This window comes from Octodon degus, unplaced genomic scaffold (genome assembly GCF_000260255.1).
Source record: "Octodon degus isolate 3935 unplaced genomic scaffold, OctDeg1.0 scaffold00010, whole genome shotgun sequence".
NCBI lineage: Eukaryota > Metazoa > Chordata > Mammalia > Rodentia > Octodontidae > Octodon > Octodon degus.
The window spans coordinates 4,176,623-4,199,255 of NW_004524586.1; the positions used below are offsets into that span (position 1 = coordinate 4,176,623).

The 22,633-nt window shown below is 46.1% G+C and overlaps 1 protein-coding gene across 1 annotated transcript in view; it reads right to left on the bottom strand.

Annotated features, from left to right (window-relative positions):
* Positions 1 to 22,633, bottom strand: part of Pik3ap1 (phosphoinositide-3-kinase adaptor protein 1) — a 116,588-nt gene that overhangs the window by 22,889 nt on the left and 71,066 nt on the right. Inside the window, exons 9-11 of the mRNA XM_023709035.1 lie at positions 15,983 to 16,078; positions 6,824 to 7,021; positions 1,317 to 1,382 (exon numbers count right to left, since the gene is read on the bottom strand). Coding sequence (XP_023564803.1) covers positions 1,317 to 1,382; positions 6,824 to 7,021; positions 15,983 to 16,078 — 360 coding nt within the window. The remainder of the gene's footprint in view (positions 1 to 1,316; positions 1,383 to 6,823; positions 7,022 to 15,982; positions 16,079 to 22,633) is intronic.

The window sequence follows — 22,633 nt, forward strand, 5'->3', positions numbered from 1 at the left end:
TTCGCTGCGGGGCTGTGCTGCTTCTTGTATGCTGTTCAGCAGCACCCATGGCCTCTACCAGCTGGGTGCCAGCAGCACTCCTTTCCCCAGTCATGCCAGCCAAAAGCGTTCTCAGATGGTGTCAAGTGTCCCCTGGAGAGGGCAAAATCACCCCCACATAAGAGCTATGGCTTTAGACTTCAACCCACTTTCAGAAGAGCCTAGCCAGGATGCTTCTCCCACTCCACTCCCTTCCTATCTCCACAGTGTAACATGTGAAAAGTTGGGACACCAAACCCCAAGGACACTGTGACCCAGGTCCAGGAGCAGCAAGCACCAGTGACGTGCTGGGTTCTAGCTGGCCATCCATGGGTTGTTCTGAGCCGGCCTCTCCTCCACATAATGAATGCAAAGCTCTCTGCCTTGAGGAGTCTAGGGCAACATGAAGCCAAGTCCAACTGATAGCCTTAGATCTGCAGGGAAGGAGCTCCTTGCAGAGATGACAGGGCCACTGGGACCGAAGACAACCTACTTCTTGAAACATCTAGGGCTCCTTGAGTCCAAATCTCACCAGCACAGTCATTGTGAGCCAGGGACACAACGAAATGGAAAGAGATGGCTTCACCAATGAAACCTGGGGAGAAGAACTTAAAGGGAATCTACCCAGTCACTTACCTGGGTGCGCACACTCACATGCCCTTTCACTGGGTTTGCCCTTGTAAAGGTTTTGACAGATGGGTAAGAGAGAGAACAAAAGCATACTCCAATCCATTTCAGTCTCCCAGCGCCATGGTCCTTTGGGATGCCCAGAAATGCTTAGGTTGTGTCTCTGCTACTTTCCAAAAGAATCCGCAAAGGGATAATACTGAATACTTCTATTTAGCACAAGCAAACCACTGGGCGGAGGGAGAACATTTAGCTCCTCAAACTTCCATAAAAATTCTTTAAGAGAACATAATGCCCAAGTTTTTACCCAATAGCAAGAAAGTGTCTTCAAAGCACGATTGAGGCAGGATACACAGCAAACAGCCCATGAGGGCAGTATCACAGACAGACTGGGTGCTGGGCTGCCCACTGCAGGCATTAATCTCAGTGCTTAGAGTGTACTTTTATAGGCTAAGTGACGCTTGCTGGGATGTTAGTGTTCTTTGTAGGATCAGCTTGTACAGTATTTTAGGGCCTCTCCTTCCCTTTATCTTCACTGCAGGACCCTCAGGCAGCTCCATCCCCTTGCAATGCCGAGCCGCCATCACCCTGAGAAGACCCTGCGGGATGAACACCTCTACCTCACTAAACTTTCACTCCTACAAAAGGAAGCTGATGACAAGCTGGCATACCTTTCCGGAAGTGTTCTGAGGAAACATAAAAATTCCCAGGCTTCTCTTGACTTTTTTCTGCAAAAACTGTGAGAGAAACAATATTCTGCGTGAAAATCTGGTTTTTTTTTTTTCCTTTTAAAAAGAACTTGAAACTTTCTTATTAGTACATGCAGCCTACAGTCATTTTGCGGAGTGAGTACACCCTCATGCTATAGCTTGCTTCTGTTTTAATCCTCTTCCTCCCTCCCTCCTCCTCCTCTAAATCCTGTTTCCTTGGGTTCACTTTTACTGACAGTATTCATCTTAGCTCATGTTTATGACACACAATGTTTGCATTTGTCTTTTCTTTCTTAAGCACTCTACAGCAGTGCATATCTTTACAAAGAGCTTTTATCAAAATCTCGTACAAAAAGGAATGTATACCTACGCCCTCCCACCATCCAATTCTCTAAATTAAAACTCCTGAAACAGACAGCTAATGAGAAGCACCGGAGAAAGTTCTGTTGTAGGCCACAGATGGACAAGCGATCCAACTGAGCCAAAGCCGGCCAAAGGACATGCTCAGCACCGGTGACATCATGTTACGGTTTGTGTGTAGATGTCTCCCCAAAGCCTCATGCGGTCATCGGATCGCGGTTCTAGAGTTTGTGATCCATTCGTGATCCAAAGCTGGGACTACGGGTCTGAGTACTGCTGGGATCGTGGCTGTAAGCGCTCCGCCCCGCCGGGGGGCAGATCAGAGGAGAGAGCCTTGCTCTCCGCTGCCCTTGCTGCTGCTGCCGCTGCTCCCACCTGCTCTCCGCTCTCCACAGCTGCCACGAACGGGGGCTCCCTGCCCTGGAGCCAGCACAGTATGGCCTGAGCCGTGCTCCGGAGGATTTGGCAGGTTTGAATCGATCTTAAATGCTGGAGCTTCGTCTACATTAACAGGCTTTGAAATTTTTAGCTGCTTGCTCTCCTCTAATCCACGTCACGTTTCCCCCTTCTTGGGCTCACTTGTAGTTGTTCCTTTGTGATGTGCCCACCCTGTTGAGCCCAAGGTTTGCTGTCTTTGCAGAGCCACCGGTCAGCCCGTGGAGGGTCAGGCCCCGGTCAAGTATCTACGACCCATTTGCCGGAATGAAGACGCCAGGCCAGCGGCAGCTCACCACGCTGCAGGAGCAGGTGAAGCAGGGCATCGCGGGCTCCTCTACTAACCATGAGCTAAATAAGCCTTTCCTTCCTTCATTTTGGGTGTTGGGTATTTTGTCCCAGCAACAAGAGAAGAGTAACTGAGTCAGATCATTAAAGAAAAGGGTAAAAAAGAAAAAAAGATCATTAAAGACAAGGATAATGAGAACAAGGAAGTATACCCTGATCACAGGACACCTGAGGCTGGTCGTGGGAGGCTTTGAAGCTGCAGAATCAAAGGAACACCTAGCAGTTAGGCCAACTATGCTATGACAGGACTCTAAGCAGTAAGATGTGCAGAGCTCCAAAGGGACTAAACTCAAGTGACTCATGAGGGACAGAAAGGACAATGGAGAAAACAGGAAAGTGCCAAACACACTTTTGGCAGTAAGAGAACAAGGTCCATACGGCTCCCTGGGCTCTGATTGAGATCCTGCCCCCTGGATTCAAGCCCTGGCTCTGCCACCAGGAGTCATGTGATCCTGCACAAAAGGCTTCACCGCTTCTTTCCGCTACCTCATCTAAGTAGAATGAGAAGAGAAGGGCATCTTCAGTGGATCGTCATGAGGACTAAGTAGATGATGCCTAGAAAGTGCCTAGGATAAGGCCCGGCAGTGTGTGCATGTAAGGGTAGATTCTATTATCGGTGTTTTAATTTTTTTATCTATCTATCTATCTATCTATCTATCTATCTATCTATCTATCTATCTATTTTTGCGGAACCGGGGATTGAACTCAGGCCCTTGAGCTTGCCAGGCAAGCGCTTATTCTACTGAGCCATCTCCCCGGCCCCTATCAGTGTTTTTAATCTAAGCTTCAAGATTGAAGCTGCTAGGACAGTAGAACCTTGGCATGCTAGTTAACCCAAGTGATGTATATACAGTGACTCACAAATTAAAAGTACTTCCTCCATGTACTATTTTTTAAAATCTTTTATTTATTTAGTTGGTGCAGAGTCTTGCTACACAGCACAGACTCATAGTGATCCTCCTGTCTCAGCCTCCATAGTGCTGGGATTACAGGCACAAACCACCATGCCAGGTTTCATGGCTGACTCAGTACAGGGCCAGCACAGCATGTGGTACTGGGGATCGAACCCAGGACCTTGCACTCGCCACACAGGCACTTAGACCACTGAGCTATCTCCCTGATCTTCCATGTACTATGTATCTGACCCTCAAAATAAGGCAGTGGCAGAGTATTATCATGTATTATTCTAGCATATATATTAATGTAAATATATATATATATATATATATATCTTAATCACTGTATAGATAAGGAAACTAAGGATAAAAAGAGTAAAACAACTTATCCAGTGTCCTATGCTGTATACCAGATAATCTAAGAGCCGAGAGACAAACCCAGGTGTCTGGCCTCCTAGACACCACCCTTTCCTCACTTGCTCACTGTTTCCCAGCAGGTCCATAAGGGCTGCTTAGGAATCACCTGCGCCCACATTGCAGCCATCTATCTCCCTACCACATGCCGTCCACACTGCTCCACGAAGGAACTGCCAGTATGTATCTGCAAGCTTCGCAGTGTGGTCCCCTCAGAAACAGACCCCAAGCTAATGATCTGAGTGTAAGTAGTGTAGTCGGGAGGTGACAGCCAAGGCAAGAAGCAATACCTGGTGGGTTCTCAAGCAAAGGACCCCCATGGACAAGCTCGGAATTCCTAAGCAGCAACATGGAACATCTAATTCATAGTTTCCCCACCAAGGGGGCAAATGAACTGGGATATTCACCCACCAACTCTCATCAGTCATTAGTCAGGGCAGAGGGCATGTGAGCCACCTCTCCAGAGCCTCCAGCTTCTCCTGCAAGAAGGTTCCCAGACCAGAGAAAGCCCTCAGGCTAAGAGATCATACGAGGACAGGCTGTATCTGGCCAGCTGGCACAAAAATGTAAAGAGTCAGGGGACAAAGGAAGCACATCAACAGTGTCTCTTAGACATATTCAAGAAAATGCTACCCAGGGGGACAGCCAACCTGACCACTGATGGCATCTGGGAATAGAGAAAACCCTATAACTATGTTATGACCCCATTTAGGGTGGCCAGGGAGAACAAGCCAAAGCCAAAGCAATGACGTGTTCAGAACACACAGTAAAATGGCTACAGTTTGAAGTTAACTAAACCCCTGTATTTCGTCTGGCAACTGCAGCCTAGTTACCAGGGGATCGAGATGAGCAGTACCTGCCCCGCCGTACAACCTCCCTTCATCACAACTTCCACAAGACGCTCATATTAAAAATGGAACACGGGGGTTCCATCATGGCGTCAATGCGGAAACGACTACAAAAAGAACTGTTGGCTTCGCAAAATGATCCACCTCCTGGGATGACTTTAAATGAAAAGAGTGTTCAAAATTCAATCACACAGTGGATTGTAGACATGGAAGGTGCACCAGGTACCTTATATGAAGGAGAAAAATTTCAACTTCTATTTAAGTTTAGTAGTCGATATCCTTTTGATTCCCCTCAGAGACGACCACCAGATAATTCTTTCTATGTGCGAACATGTAACAAGAATCCAAAGAGAACAACATGGTGGTATGATGACACTTGCTGACGCCGCTGTTCTCACCCTCCTCGCAGAAGACAGTCCTACCGAGAAAGTGAGCACTTTGATCGTTCAGTCTTTGAACTTTAACCTTTGACTGGAAGTGACCTACAGGCAATGAAGACTACTTCCTTTTACTGCATTTTTACTTGTGTGCATTCTGGCGCATGTTGATCGCTGATTCAGTCCACGCAGCTGACATGCTTTTATTAGTCATACAGTATTAATGCAGGTGTCAGGAAATGTCAAAATAATTCTATTTTTTAATTTTTTAAAGCTTTTGGAAAGTTCCAGGTCCTCGTGTATTGTGCAATAACAATGATTTACTTGGTGGTTTTGGTTCGTCCATTGCTGGCGGTGGGCGTTACAACAGGAAAAGTTTTCATTAACTCCTGCCACTCATTGATTAATGCATGACAGGGCCTATGAAATGAATTAACTGGTTATAGTGGGATTATATAATTAAAGTGAGGGATCCAACATTACTTTGAAAGTCACCCCAATTGTTTATATTTGGATTCTATGCACTGTGATCCTAAGGTTAACAGCATAAATTAACATGCGTCTTTAAAGGACTGTAATGAAAAAATCATTGCGTATTTATTTGTTGATATCTGCTGTCAAATTGTTTTGACAAGGAAGGTTTTCAAGTGACATTGGCAGAAAGGTACAGTGTGTTATCTCCCTGGTGAAAATAAATTCATTTGTTGTATATAGTTCCGCAGTATCTGAAAGTAAAGGTATGAGTAAAAAATAGGGCTTGAATGGTTTAATCAAGGCCTTACTTTGGAAGTAAGAAGGATGACAGAGATGATTAAGTTGCTGTGTCCATCATTTGGACTTGGTATTTGTACATTAAAGATTTTTCCAAGTAGATTACACTCTGTTACTTCCTGCTAGCCATCAGCATGAGCCCTACTGCCTAAACACTACTTCATTTATTTATGTTTGAAAAATCCATAAACATTTTTGTTTGCAATCTTATTTCTTTTATGTTTTAAGTCAAGTTTGAATGTTATAGTACTTTAATTGAAAAACTTTTGTCGTTTTTTCTTGTAAATTTTCTTTACTTGTAAGTATCATCTTGTCCTTCAATCCTGTACCCTAAAATAAGAAATACATTTTTGACAGAGGCTTAATGTTTAAAAAAAAAAAAGGAACATGGGCCCAGAGCACACAACGGTGAATCCTTCTTCTCTTACAAACCATCTAACCGACACTGCCACCTGACTGGTTTCCCAGGAATAATTATGAAGAAATCAAAACCCAATTACCACCAGTTTTTATTAATGTGGGTCAGCAAGCAGCCAAGCAGAGCAGCTAAACGCCAGGGCTGTGGCGGCAGAATTCCTGGCTTGCAAGCCTGGCCGCACTGCACAGTGACTGAGTACCTTTTTTAAACCTCCACCTCCCTATTTGTAAACTGTGAGTGATGCCTGTGATTTAGAAAGTTATTGTAAAGATTAAATGGTATATTCCAGATAGAGTACTCTTGGTACATTTCAACAAATGTCAGCTATTAAGATTACTAATAATAGTAGCAAGAAGGGTTTCAGGACACAAAAGTGTACTGCGGTTCATGTTGGCTCGTCCTTCTGTGTGTGAATGCTGCCCGGAAGGGAGTCTGCTCATTGCCCCGGCCTCATTCCAGAATTTTCCTGAGCTATGACTAGCTCCTGGGGAAGGCTGGAAAATATTCAGGAAAGGAGTCTTTGGATCATGGGTCAGCTCTAAGGAACTAATGCTGAGAAAATCTGAAGAACCCTCTAGACCGTATTCCCTGGCACACTTGCCTTTAGAAATGTATGGTTCGTTGTCAGGCAGCTGATGAGCGCCAGAAGCACTGGCCTCTGGCCTGGGCACAGGCACCGGGGGCCTGCTGGCCAAGTCCACGCAAAAGGTCTCATCGTCTTCCACCGTGTGGTAAACGTCTTCTGCCTCACCACGGTAGGGCTGCTCTCTCTCCAAATGGGCCATTCCCACGCTGTTGCCTAGAAACAGAGAGAAAGCAGTGACTGAGAAAAGCGGACGATGTAAGTCGGGAGCACACAGTGACATTCTCTTATCGGTACAGCTGTGGCCTCAGGTGAAGGGCTTCCCTTGCATCATCCCCTGCATCGCCTGTTCAGAACCCCAAAGCAACTGGGACAAACCCCACCTGTCCTTCCTGTTTACCAGGAACTTTGGTGCTGCCGAGTAAGTGAATGCCAAGCTCTATCACTTCAGTGTTACTCTAGGAGTCTGTTACTCATCCTGTTAGAACTAAAGGGAAGAAGGCACAACCTCCAAAGCCCAAGGACGCTTAGTGCTATGGTTTACATCCGGATGCCCCCCCAGGCCTTGTGTTCCCAAACATGGGGCTCTGGGGAGGTGACTGGGTCATGGGGGTATGATACCATCAGTGGATTCTGCACTGCTAAGTTTATAGCTAAACCCGATATTGAGGTGAACCCTTGTCCCTGGGGCACTGCCTGGAAGGGAGCGGTTCCCTCCTCCCCTCCGCTCTCTCTGCTCCCTGCCTGCCAGGCCACAAGCACTTCCCCTCTCCATGCTTTGCCCTGGAGCCAGCTCACTATGCACTAAAACCTCTAAATGTGAGCCAACATAAATCTTACTCCCTAGAGCTGTGAGAGTTCTGTTGGGTACTGGGTTTCAGCAACAAGCAAGTAACTAAGAGCCTTGCAATTGCTCCTTGTGTTAGGGCAGCAGTGTAAGCTGTCCTACCAATAGTTCCAGCATCTTCTTTTTGTTTTAGTACATAGCCTCCTCAAAATAGCTACCGGAAGCCATTCCTGAAGACTTTATGCTGAGAACGGTTCCAGGTGTATCAAACCGACACTATCTTCTCTGATTTTATGAGCATGCTGTGGCTATGTATACTCCTCAGGCCCACTTTGCAGATGAAGAGAACTTAAGGATTTTTTTTTAATGTATGTGGTATAGGGTCTCACTACACAGCTCAGACTCATAGTGATCCTTCTGTTTTCATCTTACCCAGCACTGGGATTATAGGCATATGCCACCACATCTGGCTCAGTAGCAGGCTCAGCACACCCAGAGGCAGAGCCAGCATGACATGTGGAACTGGGGATTGAACCCTGGTCCCTGCACTTGCCTAAGCAGGCACTTAGTCTGCTGAGCTATCTCACTGGCCCAGATTTAAGGATTTAAGGCCCAAAGCCCCTTTGAGTCAGATTGAACCCACAAAATCTGGCTCCAGATTGTACCTTTAGTCTCCAGGATCTACTGCTTCTTTAGAAATCTCTGCTTCCTCTCTGCTCCCCACCAGCAACATAGACTGTAAATCTAAACCCATTGCCCACGAGGGACCCACGGTCCTCAAGTTTTCTCTTTCTTCAAGGAGTTTCTCAAAGATCTGCTTCTTCTTCCTATAACCACTCAGTCAGCAAAGGTTTATTAAATGCCCATTTAAGACACAGCAATGAATTCATCTTGGCTTTTTTCCTATGGAACATCCAATCCAGTAATTTACTGGGAATTTAGGTCTTCTTTTTTCTTTGTTTCCGTTTTGAGACAGGATCTCACTATGCAGTTCAGGCTGGCCTTGAACTCACTTTTAGGCCAGGCTGACCTCGAACTCACAATGACCCTCCTGCCCCAGCCTGAGTGCTAAGGATTTCAGCTGTGCATCACCATGTCCCTGGCTCTGGGAATTTAGGTTTTCATTCATCTTTTCAAGCTGCAGAGTGTGCTCTTGGCTTTCCAGTATCATGGGTCCAGCAGATTGATCAGGCTGGTCTCAACTTATATGAGGACTCTGGACCCTGAGGCTCTGCCTGCAAGATGAGTCACCATTTATCTGGTCATTTTTGAACATGTTGTACAAGGACTTGAGGAAACTCTGGGGAGGCTTTCCCAGTGTTAATCAAAACAAGAGAGCTGAGAGACTGCCATGTGCCCTACTAACTTCCATAGTACCTATTTTGCTTCAGTTCCTCATCCTGTGAAACTCTTGCCTGCCTCAGGAATGTTGTTCCTCTGCCTGGAACCTTCTCCCCTCAACACTGGGCCAGGGTGGGCCAGCTCAGCCTCCCTTCATGCTTCAGCACGATAATCACCTCTAACAGAGGCCTCCCTGACCACCCGAGCTAAACCGGGTCTGCCCAGGTACGGGTCCTCACCATGCCTAATCCTGTGCTCTACAACACGGCCACAATCAGTGCGCTGAACTGTTTCCTGCCTGAAGGAGGGAAGGTCCTGACCTTCCTGCCATGTGATCTACAGCCAAATATAAGACCTGGGAACTCACAGGAACTCAATTCTGTTATGGCATGGACTCAGTAGTATTGTTGGAATGAGTGAAGAAATAAATTCTGGGTGAAATATATTCTGTAGGGCAAACAGAGACTGACACAACAGGTTTGTGCCTCCTCAGCAGTTTGTGTACTGTGTTTGTCCTCCTTCCCAGTATCTTCCTCATCGGGCTGGGAAGACCTCTGGGGCAATGTTCAGGACTACTACTGTATTATCAGGGTAAGAGGAAGGCTTTTCTTCCACAGTAGGAGAAAGTTTTAAAGCTTCAGAAACTGAGAGCCACATGGAGAACTTCACACAACAGCCTCTGCTTCCTTTAGCAGCATCCGTCTATACACGGGGCATTTGCTGGAGGCTTCATGCCAGAAGAAGTGCCTTCATGGGAAGGCTGTGCACCGGGCATCCTTTGCCCTGTTCTCATCCCACCAGCAGCTACCATCCGCCAACTCCCTTGGCTCCTGTAGGCAAATCAATCGTTGGGAAGACTCTCCAGTCCCACCCGGCTGCCAGCTTCCCTGGGAACTTCAAAGGGACTCAGTTGTGGGGCTACTTGGTTCCCTGGTAGAATGAATTCTGTTTCTCAGCTACTCTATTTTCATCATATTATGTTACTTCAAATAATTAACCATCAAATTAAACAACAAGCACTACAGATGTGTTTCAAGTACTGCTCTCAGCCAGACAGTGCATTTTATTGGGGCCACAACGTTAATTCTTACCAAGAACTCTTGACAACTTCTGGAGCTAACTGGCTGAAGGCCATAGGAGTGGAGTCCGGGGACAGGCCCTTGCGGTCTGCCCCCAGGCCCCTGCGCAATGTCATCTCCACACTTTCCTCCCTATCTTTTGTAGACAGCATATCTGTAGCTTTCAAACTAATTCTTCAGAGGTTCAGAATCCCAAGAGATGCTTCCAGAATCTCATCAGGTAGAAACAAGAGGCTTAGCAGAGAGACTGGGAACAGTTCCAGTTTTATCTGAGTTGTAGACTAAGCTTCCATGTAACATTTTATTGGAAATAGTGTTTAGACCCTTTGTACAGCCCCTGTGGAAATGTAAGCTTGGCAGGACATCAGAGAGAAGGTTTTGATATTGTCAAAATCGCAACTACATATTTCCTTAGATCCTGTAATTCTGTTAATTTAGAGTACACATGGACTGAACTATGTGAAACAACATCACACACAACGAAGGTATTCACTGAGGTAAGGTTTATACAGTCTAAAAAGCTAAAGACAACCTAAACAATTTCAACAGGAAACTCCAAAGGTAATGTTTGTAATGGAAACTACATGGCTATTTAAAAATTCTTATTTGGGGGGCCTGCCCCTTAGCTCAGTTCTTTAAGTGGCTGCTTCAGCAAAGCAGTCAGGCTCAGGTTGCTGTGGTTCGATCCCCACAACTCAAGCCAGCCAAACCTGCCCTGAAGGCATTCGGAGCAAAAAAAAAAAAAAATTCTTATTTGTGCTGAGATATTACTTGTGAATAAAAGGACCAGTATGTGTATGTATGGTATGTACATATTAATACGTCCAGAAATTTTCTGGAGTGTTTAGAAGAGGGAAACTTATTTGCAGTGCTCATTTTTTAAAAATATTACTTGGATTTTTATTATTTGCACATTTTATTTTTATGATCGTAAACAGCAATAATAAGCAGAGATAAAAAGAAATCAAAGGGGGCTGGTGAGATGGCTCAGTGGTCTAAAACACCTTCTTAGAACAAGCTTAGCAAAGCACAGGGACCGCGGTTCAATCCCCCAGCACCACATGCCAGCCAGCCCCGCCCCCTGGTGGGCTGAGCTGGCCACACACACACACACACACACACACACACACACACACACAAATAAAAAATTAAAAAAAAAAAAAAAAAGAAAAAGAAAAAAGAAAAAAAAAAAAAAAAAAGAAAAAGAAAAAAGAAAAAAAGAAATCAAGGGCCCGGGGAGATAGCTCAGTAGAATAGCGCTTGCTTGACAAGCGCAAAGGCCTGAGTTCAATCCCCGGTTCCACCAAAAAAAAAAAAGAATGTTAAAAAAAAATGAAATCAAAAGAGGGTTCCACTGTTAAAAAAAAGCAAGTTCCACTGTAGACTTGAGGTTCTTAAAGAGGGTTGCTGGACCGCTTAGGGAAGTCAAGAAGATGACTCTCAGGTCCCTCCAGCAGAGCCCTGGATCAGGCACTCTGGGTGGCCCTTACTCCACTGAGCTATCTTCCCGGCTCTAGGGAGAGAGATTGTGTTTTAATGAGGCCTCCACACGGCCTGATGCACACTCAAGTTTGAGGATCACTGTTAGAGGAACAAGTTTGGAAAGAACCACTCTGGCAGCTAGCACGTATTGAATACCTACTGTATGTTGGACAGCAGGTGATGCTTTCCCCTCTGCACCATCACAGTCTTACAGGACGCAACAACCAGCCCAAGATTATGGTGAGTGACCAGCACAGGGTCAGATCTGTCTGTGCAGAAGCCCTCTTGAGGGCTTAGATGCCCACCACCAAGGCTCAACCCCAAGTCATCCCACCACACTTGGTGCCTTTTCTTTCACACCACACTGTACCTTACACATTGAATGAAAGCTCCGTTGGAGTGTGTCTTTCTCCTCTCCTGGGCAGAACTGATGCCTGGACACCAGTGTCTGGCACATATTAATGAAAGGCTGGGAATTATCTCTTCAACTCAGCACCAAATAGATGGAACTAGGATGACCAGGGGCTCTCATCTAATTCCTAACCCAGTTTTCTTACCATATGGCCACATGATGTCCCTTCAGATAAAAGGGAGGGACAGTTTTACTTTCAGAAGGTGGCAGTGTACCCACAGGTCACAACAGGGACTCTGACCAAGGCTGGAAGGATTTGAAACCCGCTCCAATACTCTGCTTACTCCCTATACGACCTTGGACCTCACCTCTCCTCGGCTCTGACTCCTCTCTCACAAAATGAAGATGCCAGTCCTCACCTCCCAAGGTTGCGAGGAGGATCACGCAGTGTAACACATAAAGCACAAACTAGGCCTGCTTCGTTGCTGAAGACAGCAAGGCAGACCTGAGGCCAGATAACATGCTGGCAGAGCAAACCCCATGTTTGGGGTCATTCTTGCCCTCTTAGGGACAGGTGCTGTGGCTGCCAAAAATGCCCCTCTCGGGAAACACTTAGCTTTAAAGAGAGGTCAGCAAGTCTATTTTAGAGGTACAGATAAGAAATATTTCAGCTACACAGTGTGTTGAAACTCCTCCATTCTGTCCTGGTGGCATGCAGGCAGCCACAGATAACTCTAAGGAGTGGTTTATATGTTTTGATAAAACTTTATTTACAAAAACAGACAGCTGGCCAGGCTGGGGTTTGTCTACTGCTGCTTTAGAGCTTTTTCAACCTCTTTACTTCTCAGACCATTTGTTTTCCAGAGTCCATCTGTTATGGTTTGTGTCTGGATGTCCCTCATGTGATCATGGGAGAGCTTTTCAGAGGCAACTGAATCTAGTTTGTGATTAATACAGTGTTGAGATTAAGGGTATGAGTGCTACACTTGCCCTAGGGTGAGTAGCCTGCACACAACATAAGAGACACAAAGAGCTCTCTCTCTCTCTCTCTCTCTCTCTCTCTCTCTCTCTCTCTCTCTCCCTCCCTCCCTCCCTCCATTCACCCTCCCCACTCTTTCTCATTGCTTTTGCTGTCTTCTGCCACCATGAACAGTTGCTGCTCTGCCATGTGCCACCCTGCCTTGGAGCCAACTGATTATGGACTGAAACCTATGCAACCTGTGAGCTAAATAAACCTTTCCTCCTTTAACTTTGGGTGCTGGAATTTTCTTTCAGCAATGAGAGAAAAGTAAGACAGGATTTGCTACCAGAGAAGTAGAGTCATTGTTATGACTATATCTGACCATGTGGTTCAAGAGCCTTTAGGAATGGTCTGTGGAAAGAGATCAGAAAGGTTCCATGCTGCCAGCTGAAAAAGTAGAGCTGGAACACCTCAGGGGGTCCGGAACAGAAAATCCGGCAAAACCCAAAAAAACAAAAAAACGAACAAAAACCTGCCGGGAAAAAACAAGAAAAAACGCAATGGCCAATAAAACCCAAGAAAATTGGAATAAGGCCGGGCAGAAAATTCGTTTGTATTTTGCTTATGTCCAGAGACCTTGCTTCACACTGATATATTAAGACAGCAGACTAATTAATCTGGCCAAAGAAATTTCAAAGCATCTAATATTGAGGCAGTGGCATGGCTACTGTTTGGGGCTCTTAGCCAGATTTATGCTGAGAATCTAAAGCAAAGAGCCTGGTAGAATAATTTAAAATGTTAAGAGTTTGGCTAGAAAGGAAGCTCCAGTAAAACTGTCAACTGCAAAGATAAACTAGAGATCTTGACTGCTACGAAAGAACAGGAGAATAGAAAAGATGGCCCGAGAGTATCACAAGCAGCAGCAGGACGCTACCCTTTACAGCCTCGAAACTACAAAAGGGAAAGACTTTTTTTTTGAGAACAAAACCCCAGAGCACCATGTTTCTGGGCTATAGTTGCACTATATTCCAAAACGGTGGCAGCATAGAAAAATCTGTTTCTCAGAATTGGATTTGGAGGCTCAGCATCCAGGCACTTGACCCCTATGGGCAAAAGGAAGAGAGGCCCGGATACTGCTCAAACTGGCAGTAGACCTTGGCATCGTCCACGTGCTGCTGGCTTTAGGTGCATGCACGATGGAAGAGTTGTGGGGTCAGTAAGGCTTCCACCCAGATTGCAAAAGAAGCTCTGGGAGGCCAGAGAGTGTGCCCAGAGAGGGCAGTGTGTAGCTGGAGGGTGGAGCCAATGGCCAGTGGCGATGCTAGAAGTCTGGAAAAGCGAGGGACATGGGTCATCTGAGGAAAACTGCAAGGAGCGAGCAGAGCCAGCCCGAGAGAAGCCACGGGAGCCCCACTGACCAGAAGTGCCATGGGTGTGCAGCTACCATTGTCCTTTGAGTTTACATTTTGTCACACATTGCCTCAGATGCTGCATGCGGAACTACCGGGCTTAATGCTTGTCCCGCTGGATTTTAGACTTGCTTTGGCCCTATCTTTTGTATCTCCATTTATAATTTTTGAAATAGAAATGTTTATCTTGCAGTAATGAATGTTGGAATCGTTTAACATTCTTTTCATTTGTACAGGAGCTCACAGCTGAGAGTTCACCTTAAATCTCATAGGAGACTTGCGACTTGGACTTTCCAGCCATGCTGAAACTGGTAGGACTCTGGCAGCTCTTAGAGATGGATTAAGTGCTTTTCATGTAAAGGAACATACATGAGTCTTTCCTGGGGGTCAGGGGCAGAATGTTACAGTTTGTATCTGGACGACCCCTTAGGTCTCATGCAGTCAAGGTTTACAGAGGCAGCTGAATCTAGAGTTTGTGATTGATTCATGGTCCAATATGAGGATTAAGGGTGTGGTTACTATATCCATCTAGGGCAGGAAAGGGACAGAAAGATCTGTCTATGACTCTAACTGTGTCTCTGTCTCTGTCTCTCTCTTTACTACATTATGTTGTGTGAATAACATATATATATATATATATATATATATATATGAATTATTAGTTGCTTTTGCAGCCCTCTGCTACCATAAACAGTTGCCTTTCTGCCATGTGCCACCCTGCCTTGGAGCTGACCAATGGGTCTCACTACACAGCTCAGACTCATAGTGACCCTCCTGTCTCAGCCTCCCCAGCACGGAGATTACAGGGGTGCACCACCACACCCAGTTTTGGGGTCCTGCACAGCACTCCTAGGGGTTCTGGGGCCAGCACAGCATGCACATGACCAGGGATGTATATGACCAGGGATCAAACCCAGATCCTTGTGCTTGCTCAGGAAGGTGTTTAGACCACTGAGCTATCTCCCCAAGCTAGTCAACTTTAGACTGAGCTAAATAATCTTTTCTCCTTTAATTTTGGGTATCAACATTTTGTCTCAGAAATGAGAAAAGTATCTAAGACACCATCCTCTCAGCACTTTACTTTCTATATCTTTTTAATTAGTGGATCCACTCTTAGTTATCCATGATTTGACAGCATTAAGGAATTAGTCACACCACTTAACACTTTCCATCTATGAAACGCTCAATAATAACAATAACAGTTATAAACCTTTGTTCATATTATGTGGCTGGCCCTGTCTGAGGTCTAATGTACAACTCATTTAATTCTCACTTTACAACTGAGAGGCCCAGAGCAGCTGAATCACTTGCCTAAGAACTTTCCAGCCATCTTCAGAAGGAACTGAATCTGTAACACAGTCCACATTCTTTACCACTGTGCAGCAAGCCTTAATTTAGTCAAATTTATGTATCTTCCCCTCCTTCACCAGAAAATAAAATGTCCTAAAGACACTGACCATATGTTATTGCCTACATCCCCAACACCAAAAGCTGTAATAGTGCTTTCTACATAGTATGTACTCAACAAATTTTGGTCAAATAAAAATAGTCACATGCATTTTAAAAGAGGTCTTGCTGGAGGCAACCAGGTTAGCCAAATAACAGGCCCCGGTGGCGGAAACTTCCAGCCCACATGTAGCAGTGCTCTGGGAGGCAGAGCACTTCTGTCCTATCATGTGCCATGTAGGTGGTCCTCGTTCCCTGGGTGGAGTAACCTCATGTGGAATCAAATAATGCCGGTTTCTCTTTTTTTTGCTACAACTCACCTTCTAAAAACTTGCGGATCATAGAGTCCTTAGTAGGCCGAGAAAAGCCATCTCTAGAGACTGAGTTCGATGTATTTGCCTGAAGCATTTCAACATCTAGAAGGAGAAGGAGACAAAGAGACAATGTAATATTTGCTCAAATAGACATGGAATTGCACAGGTGGATTTCCAAGGTTTGGCAACTTTCTTTATTTTATTTTATTTATTTATTTTTGCGGAACCGGGGATTGAACTCAGGACCCTGCGCTTGCCAGGCAAGCACTTACTCTACTGAGCCATCTCCCCGGCCCTGGCAACTTTCTTCAAAGATTCAAGCATGCAGTCATCCACTCATCCATCCATCCTTCTTTCCATCCATTCAGCTCTTCAATAAAAAGACACCCAGAAAGTACAAAGAATAAATGAGAGGAACATTCTCAACCCTGAGGTCCTTTCTCGGGCCACGGACCTCATAAGGTATAGATACACTCACATACATTGGAGAGAATAAGCTTATTTTGAAATAATACATCATAGCATTGTTTATTACAGCAAACAAGCCAATAGATGCAGGAACAACAAATAATAAACTGTGGGTTTTCTTTAAACAATAGAATATTATACAACAGTTAAAAATGAATTGGAGCTACTCCACCATAGTTATATCTCAAAAACATAACTTTGAGTGAAAAGGTGATTATATACGAAATTGTTTATATAAATCTTGATAGCCTATAGAACAATGCTACAAAATATTTGTGAATTCATAAATACGCTAACAATAACTGGATCTGCAGTAGTGGTTGCTAAGAAGAGGAAGAGAGGACAAGTGGATTCCAGTGGGTAACAAGGACTGCACCTGGACCGCAATATTTAATTTTTTAAATTTTTAAAAAGATCTGAGACTAAAACAAAAAGAAAGACAAAGAAATACTTATTTTCAATTATTCTGAGGAATCTGGAAAAACAGAATCTTCAGAAGAAATACATTTCAGATAAGTGACCTATTACCCAAAAAGAAAAAAGTCTATTATATTTCTGTATGTAACCCAAAACTGTTGAAGGAGACAAAAGAAACTGAGATCAATGGCATCGTGGGAGCCGAAGATGGAGATGCGGAGTGGAGAAAGTTACTCGATGGGCTAAATTCTTAGAGTTCGGTGGTTTAACCTGTCCCCAAAATAGAGGATGGTAGTGCTCTGGCCTTGTTTAAGTTCCCTTATTATTCAAAAGACACACCCCAACAGCTGCCTTACTTATTCCTCCTACTTCACAGGGTGCTCGCAGCACCGGATGTGGCCCACCCGAGAATCCCCATCTTAATGGGCTGAATGTTGGGGAATTAAAAGAATTTTAAAAAGAAGAGAAAACAAACAAAAAGGAATGCACAACAGCACTAAGTTTATCAACAGCATGGCTGACCCTTTGATCTGAAGCACTGAGAAGGCTATAACATCATGACCAGGCGTTCTTCCCAAAACCATGAATTCAGTCCCGTCTTAGGAAACGCTGCCCAAGTTGGGGGCTATTCTATAGATAAAGAACTGATCAGCAGTCTTTAAAAGCGTCGTGACAGGGAAAGACCAAGGAAGTTTTACAAATTGGAGGACACTAAAGAGAAATAATACACTGTAAGGTCGAGACAGGGTCCCGGACAGCAAATGAACATTAGCGGGGAAATCAGCGAGCTGCGAAGGAGGTCTGTAGTTTAGTTAGAAGGACTGCGCCAGCGTAACCGCCCCCGTGATGCGTGTAACAGGATTACAGGACGATACTATTGAGGACCGTGAGTGACGAGGTGCGCAGAAGCTCCAGCGCTTCCCACCTGTTCTCTAAGTCTAAAAGAAGTTCAAAATAACTTTTCTTAAAGAGGAGAATAAGTGAGAAAAAGAGGAGAAACTACAACAGCAAAAGTGCATAGGCACAAGCACAAAGGCGCTGGGCTTGTTTTCTGTCCCTTTACTCCCTTAGGATGAGCCTCTTCGCCTGTGGAGTGGCCTGAAGAGCACTGAAGAAAGGTCTTTTTACTTCACAGTTGCCCCTTAACTGGTGCCTAAAAGCACAGTTTGAGCAGTGGGCAAACTAGGTCCGACTACACGCGTGTTCTGCGACAGTATGGAGCTATCCAGTGTCACGGTTTGGCTCTGGGCGGCCCTCAAGAGTCTCATCTGCTCAAAGGCTGGATGCTTGGACCGTGAGCTCTGCAGCACATCTGCTGCTAGGAGGTGGGGCCCAGTAGAGGCCAGTTCTGGGGGTGTATCTGGAAGGGCACACTTCCTAACTCCTCCCTCGCTTCTCTGCTTCGGCTCACCCGACGCTTTTCTCTGCCCACACCCTCTGCCTTGCTGTTCCCATGTTTATGCTGAGTGTGGACTGAAACTCCACCTGTGAGCTAAAATAAACCGCACCTTGGTTACACTGTAGGTATTAGGTACTTGGTCCCAGCCAGGTGCAAATGACTAAGACACCCACCCTCCTGGGGCCTCCCTGAGAGTGTGTGGGAGGTGACTGGAATCTTGTGCCCCAGATCCAATGTACAGGTTTCGGTTTTGACTTTTCCACTTCTTCCATTTTTCTGGTTGCATAACTACACAGCCACCAGGGCAACACCAACCAATCGTTAAGGTCAAGTGGAACATCCGGATTCCCTAGATGACCACGCTCAGCATTGCTCTACCCAGAACTCGGGGTATCAGCCGGCAGCACAGCACCAAGGAGCAGCCAGCAGCTCGCACAGCCCAGGGCCTGGCCCGCAGCCCAAGTACAGTGAGCTGAGGCCCTGAGCAGGCGGGGCAGCAGCTGCCCTGGCCGCCGCGGCCGCCGCCCTAGCAGCATCTCTCACCACACCTCCCAAGGCCACGCATGCAAGTTCCCATCCAGGGCTGTTGCTCTCAGAGAAGCCCAGCCTATGCGGGCCTTCCAGGTATGTATAATTTTATGTATAATTTATGTTCAGCTCCTCACAGACGTTCCCAGGTCCCTGTAACCAATCCATTACTTTAATCACAGGTAATATTGCCTAGAAACAGTTGACATTTGGCTCTTATCAGGTTACCAGGGTAACTAAGCTAGGAATTGAACCAAAGGTCAAATCTTATGAAGAAAGGGGAATGATAGCTGTTGCATTAGCTCTGTGCCCACAGTTATCATAGGTCAAGTTGTTCCAATACTTCCAACTTCTCTTTTCCTGTACAAAACGGTATGATGGTAGTGTTTCTCTCCTAGGCTTAGCATGAGTATTAAATAAGAAGCTTACCAAGAGCATAGGATAGTGGCAAACTCATAGGAAGTGCTCAGTGAACACTGACTACTAGTACTGCTGTTTTTATTATTGGATTCTATACCCAGGCAAAAATGTCCTGAACAGAAAATAATTTTTTAAAAAAGAAGGCTCAGTTGACACTTTAAAAAATTTATGGCTGGAATATATTTTACTAGTAAAGAACTTGGCTTACAGGCTCAAGGTCCTGGGTCCTGGGTCCAGTACTCAGCATCACAAAAGCGTTTTAATTGGCATACCCTAATTACGTATGTTTATGGGATACAGTGTGATGATTTGATCCATGTAAACGGTGCATAATGATCAAATCAGGACAACTACCACTTCCATCTCCTTTAACTGGGAACATTTAGACTGTTGGTGCTTTATGCCACGTCAAACAGATTGGGCCCGGGATATAACTCAGCAACACAGCACCTGCCGAGTAAGCACGAGGGCGTGTGTCCAATTCCAGGCATCAAAAAATAAAATAAATTGTTGTAATCACCCTACTGACTAGACAAGTCGAATGTATTCCTCCTGAATAACTGCACTTCGGCACCTTTTATCTAGCTTTCTACTTCTTCCTCCCTCACCGTTCATAGCATCTATTCCACACAAGCAGGGCTTGGCCTTCTGGGCTTGGCTCCTTTCACGCGGCATAATGTCCTTCAGTTGCATCCATGTTGCTTCTCCGTAAAAAGCCATTCTTTTTTATGGATGAATAGTACTCCACCGTGCACACACGCCCCGTTTTCTTCATTCACGCACCGATGGACAGCTCAGCGGATTTCTTGCCTTGTGTTACCACAAGCAATGCTGTGATGAGAGTGAGAGTGCCAACAGCTCTTCCATCTACTGATCCTCTTCACTCAGCAACCCTAATTTCATCTGCAACCGTAAACCCCCTTTTCTACGTAAGTAGCATATGCATGGATCTGTGGGCCTTATTTTGCTTCCCACAGATGCAGCCCTGTGCCAGGCACAGTCAGCCAGCTGATTTCTTCCCATGCTGGGCTGGTGAAGTACCAGGGGAAGGGCCTGGGGTACAGTCAAGCAGGTCCACCACGTTCACACACAACTGGGCAACTTGCTCTAATCCATATACTCGTCTGAGTCTCCAGGTGTGCCCTTCATCTTAAGTGAATTTACCCCAAACCTGTTTTCTTTCTTTAACACTATAAATAATAATTCTCCTCATATATAGCTGAATATACACATCTGTGAACCGGATCATGAACGGCACCTACCTACACAAGCCTCCATGCCCCTCGATCCTATCTCCAGCCAGCATCATTAGTTCATACACCGTTCTTTATGCCCTTATCTTCTTTCCCAACACTCAGTATTGGCCAGCTAGCCTGGTGCGTAAGACGTCAGTGGTTTATACAGTAGCATTTCATTTAATGATATTTTTAAAACATTGCCATCCTATATTAGACACTAAGTCTAAGGAAGGAAAAGATATTACTTTTATAATAAGTAAGAGACGCCTTGCTGTTTGGAGTTAATAAGTGATAAAACTCTCTCACGGTCTAAACTTGACAATCTTTTGTGTGTATCCAACCTACATACAGGAATGATCAAAATATACAGAAATACATAAAAACTGTGGTAGAGGAAGCGAGCCTGTCTCCAAGGGGCATTCTGTAAGGAAAGCAGGACAAAAAATCCTAAATGCGCTCCTAGATGGTCAGGGACTTACTTCAGATTCTAAAGACTTAACCTTCACCGCCCGCCAGTTAAAAATAAACAGAAATGTGCTGAAACCCACTTGTGTAAGAAGACAGTGCAAAGTTCTTTCATTTCAGCAGAGAAAAACAACAACACAACCAGGCGACTCCGGGTCACAGTCTCTTCTAGAGAAGCCAGCCATGCAGGCATACGGTCCCTGCTTTATTGAAGGAGTCACTCAGAAGAAGCCATTCCTGGAACACGAAATCTTGATCAACCCAGCAGACACTTAGAGAACGAGCCATGAACAACAATGACTCTCAGCGACACCCACGTGAAACTCCTTCCAGGGCATGAACCCATCCGGAGCTGCAACGGAAGCTCCACCTAGACAAGATGCTGTTCGCTCAATAGAAAACCAGGCCTGAGCACCCAACACCATAAATGATCAGCTGCAGAAAGACTGTCCCGGAGATCCCCCCGCAGCGCCTGAGGAAAGCCCGACCTGCCACCGCAGGTAGGCAGGCAGCAAGGCTGAGTGCTGTGATGGCGACGGAGCAGTAGGCTTCTGGCTGGCTGTGGCTGGGTCGTGGGGGCACGGCCTGGGGTCTGTGTGCGGGCCTGCACCCCACCCTGCCCGGGCCTCGGGCCAGCTCCACTTCCCCAGCGCCGCCATAAGCACCGCTGCCCCGCCGGCCCTTCCCCATGGTGTTCCGCCTTGGCGTCACCCAACCATCGCCTGGGTCCCAGAAACCGAGCTGAGGCCGGTCTCTCCTTCAAGCGGCGGGTCTGGGTGCTGTGTCTCAGCAGTGGCAAGCTGACTAAAGTGATTACCAGCGCCTTTCTAAGTGTCTGTGTCCCCAACCCCACTCTTGAGGCTGTAGAGGAGCAAAAGAAGTCAGGAAGCACGCTGAGTTGTGAACCTGCCTCCCGAGAGCTGTCTCAGTGGTGCCGCCTAGACCTTGCCCCTCAGGCATCTCTTGGCTCTCCTCTCCAGCGTCTTCTTAAGAGACAGCAGAAGATGACAGAGCGTCTGCAGCCATAGGAAGAGAGGTGCTGAGAGGAATGAGGGTGGGCGGACAGCCCCAGAAGCAACAGAGCGATTCTGCTCAGGAATCACACCTCCACAGGAGCCTGACTGCGCCCCAGCTCACAGGGAGCCAGCGCAGTGCGGCTGGGGTGTGTGATCCAGGAGCGCAGGTGAAGGAAACACTGACCGCTGAGATGACCTACCAAGGCAGATGCCGGCTACCAAGGCAGTGGCCGAGGGAAGCCAGCCGGTTGGCGAGGGGCCATGTAACAGCTTGAACTGTCCAGAATCGTGAAGGAGGCACTGGGGGCTCAAAGGAAAAGCTTCACGCAGGGGTGACAGGAAGCAGAATAGCTCTCTAGAACTAGAAACACGTGTGAGCCTCAAGTTTCCAGTAGCAATATATTGGAACTTTCTCCCGACTCCTTTCTCTTATGAAAGAAAGACAAGCCTCTGAGATACGCAAGCAAAGCTAAAATCTGAGATTTCCTGCGGGTTCCGCGCGGCTCTGGTCCTTCCGCCACAGCGCCCATCAAAGAACAGTAGCCATGGCCCTCCGCTATCCCATGGCCATGGCCCTCAACAAGGGCCACAAGGTGACTAAGAATGTGAGCAAACCAAGGCACAGCCACCGTCGTGGACGTCTCACCAAACACACCAAGTTCGTGTGGGACATGATCCGGGAGGTGTGCGGCTTCGCCCCCTACGA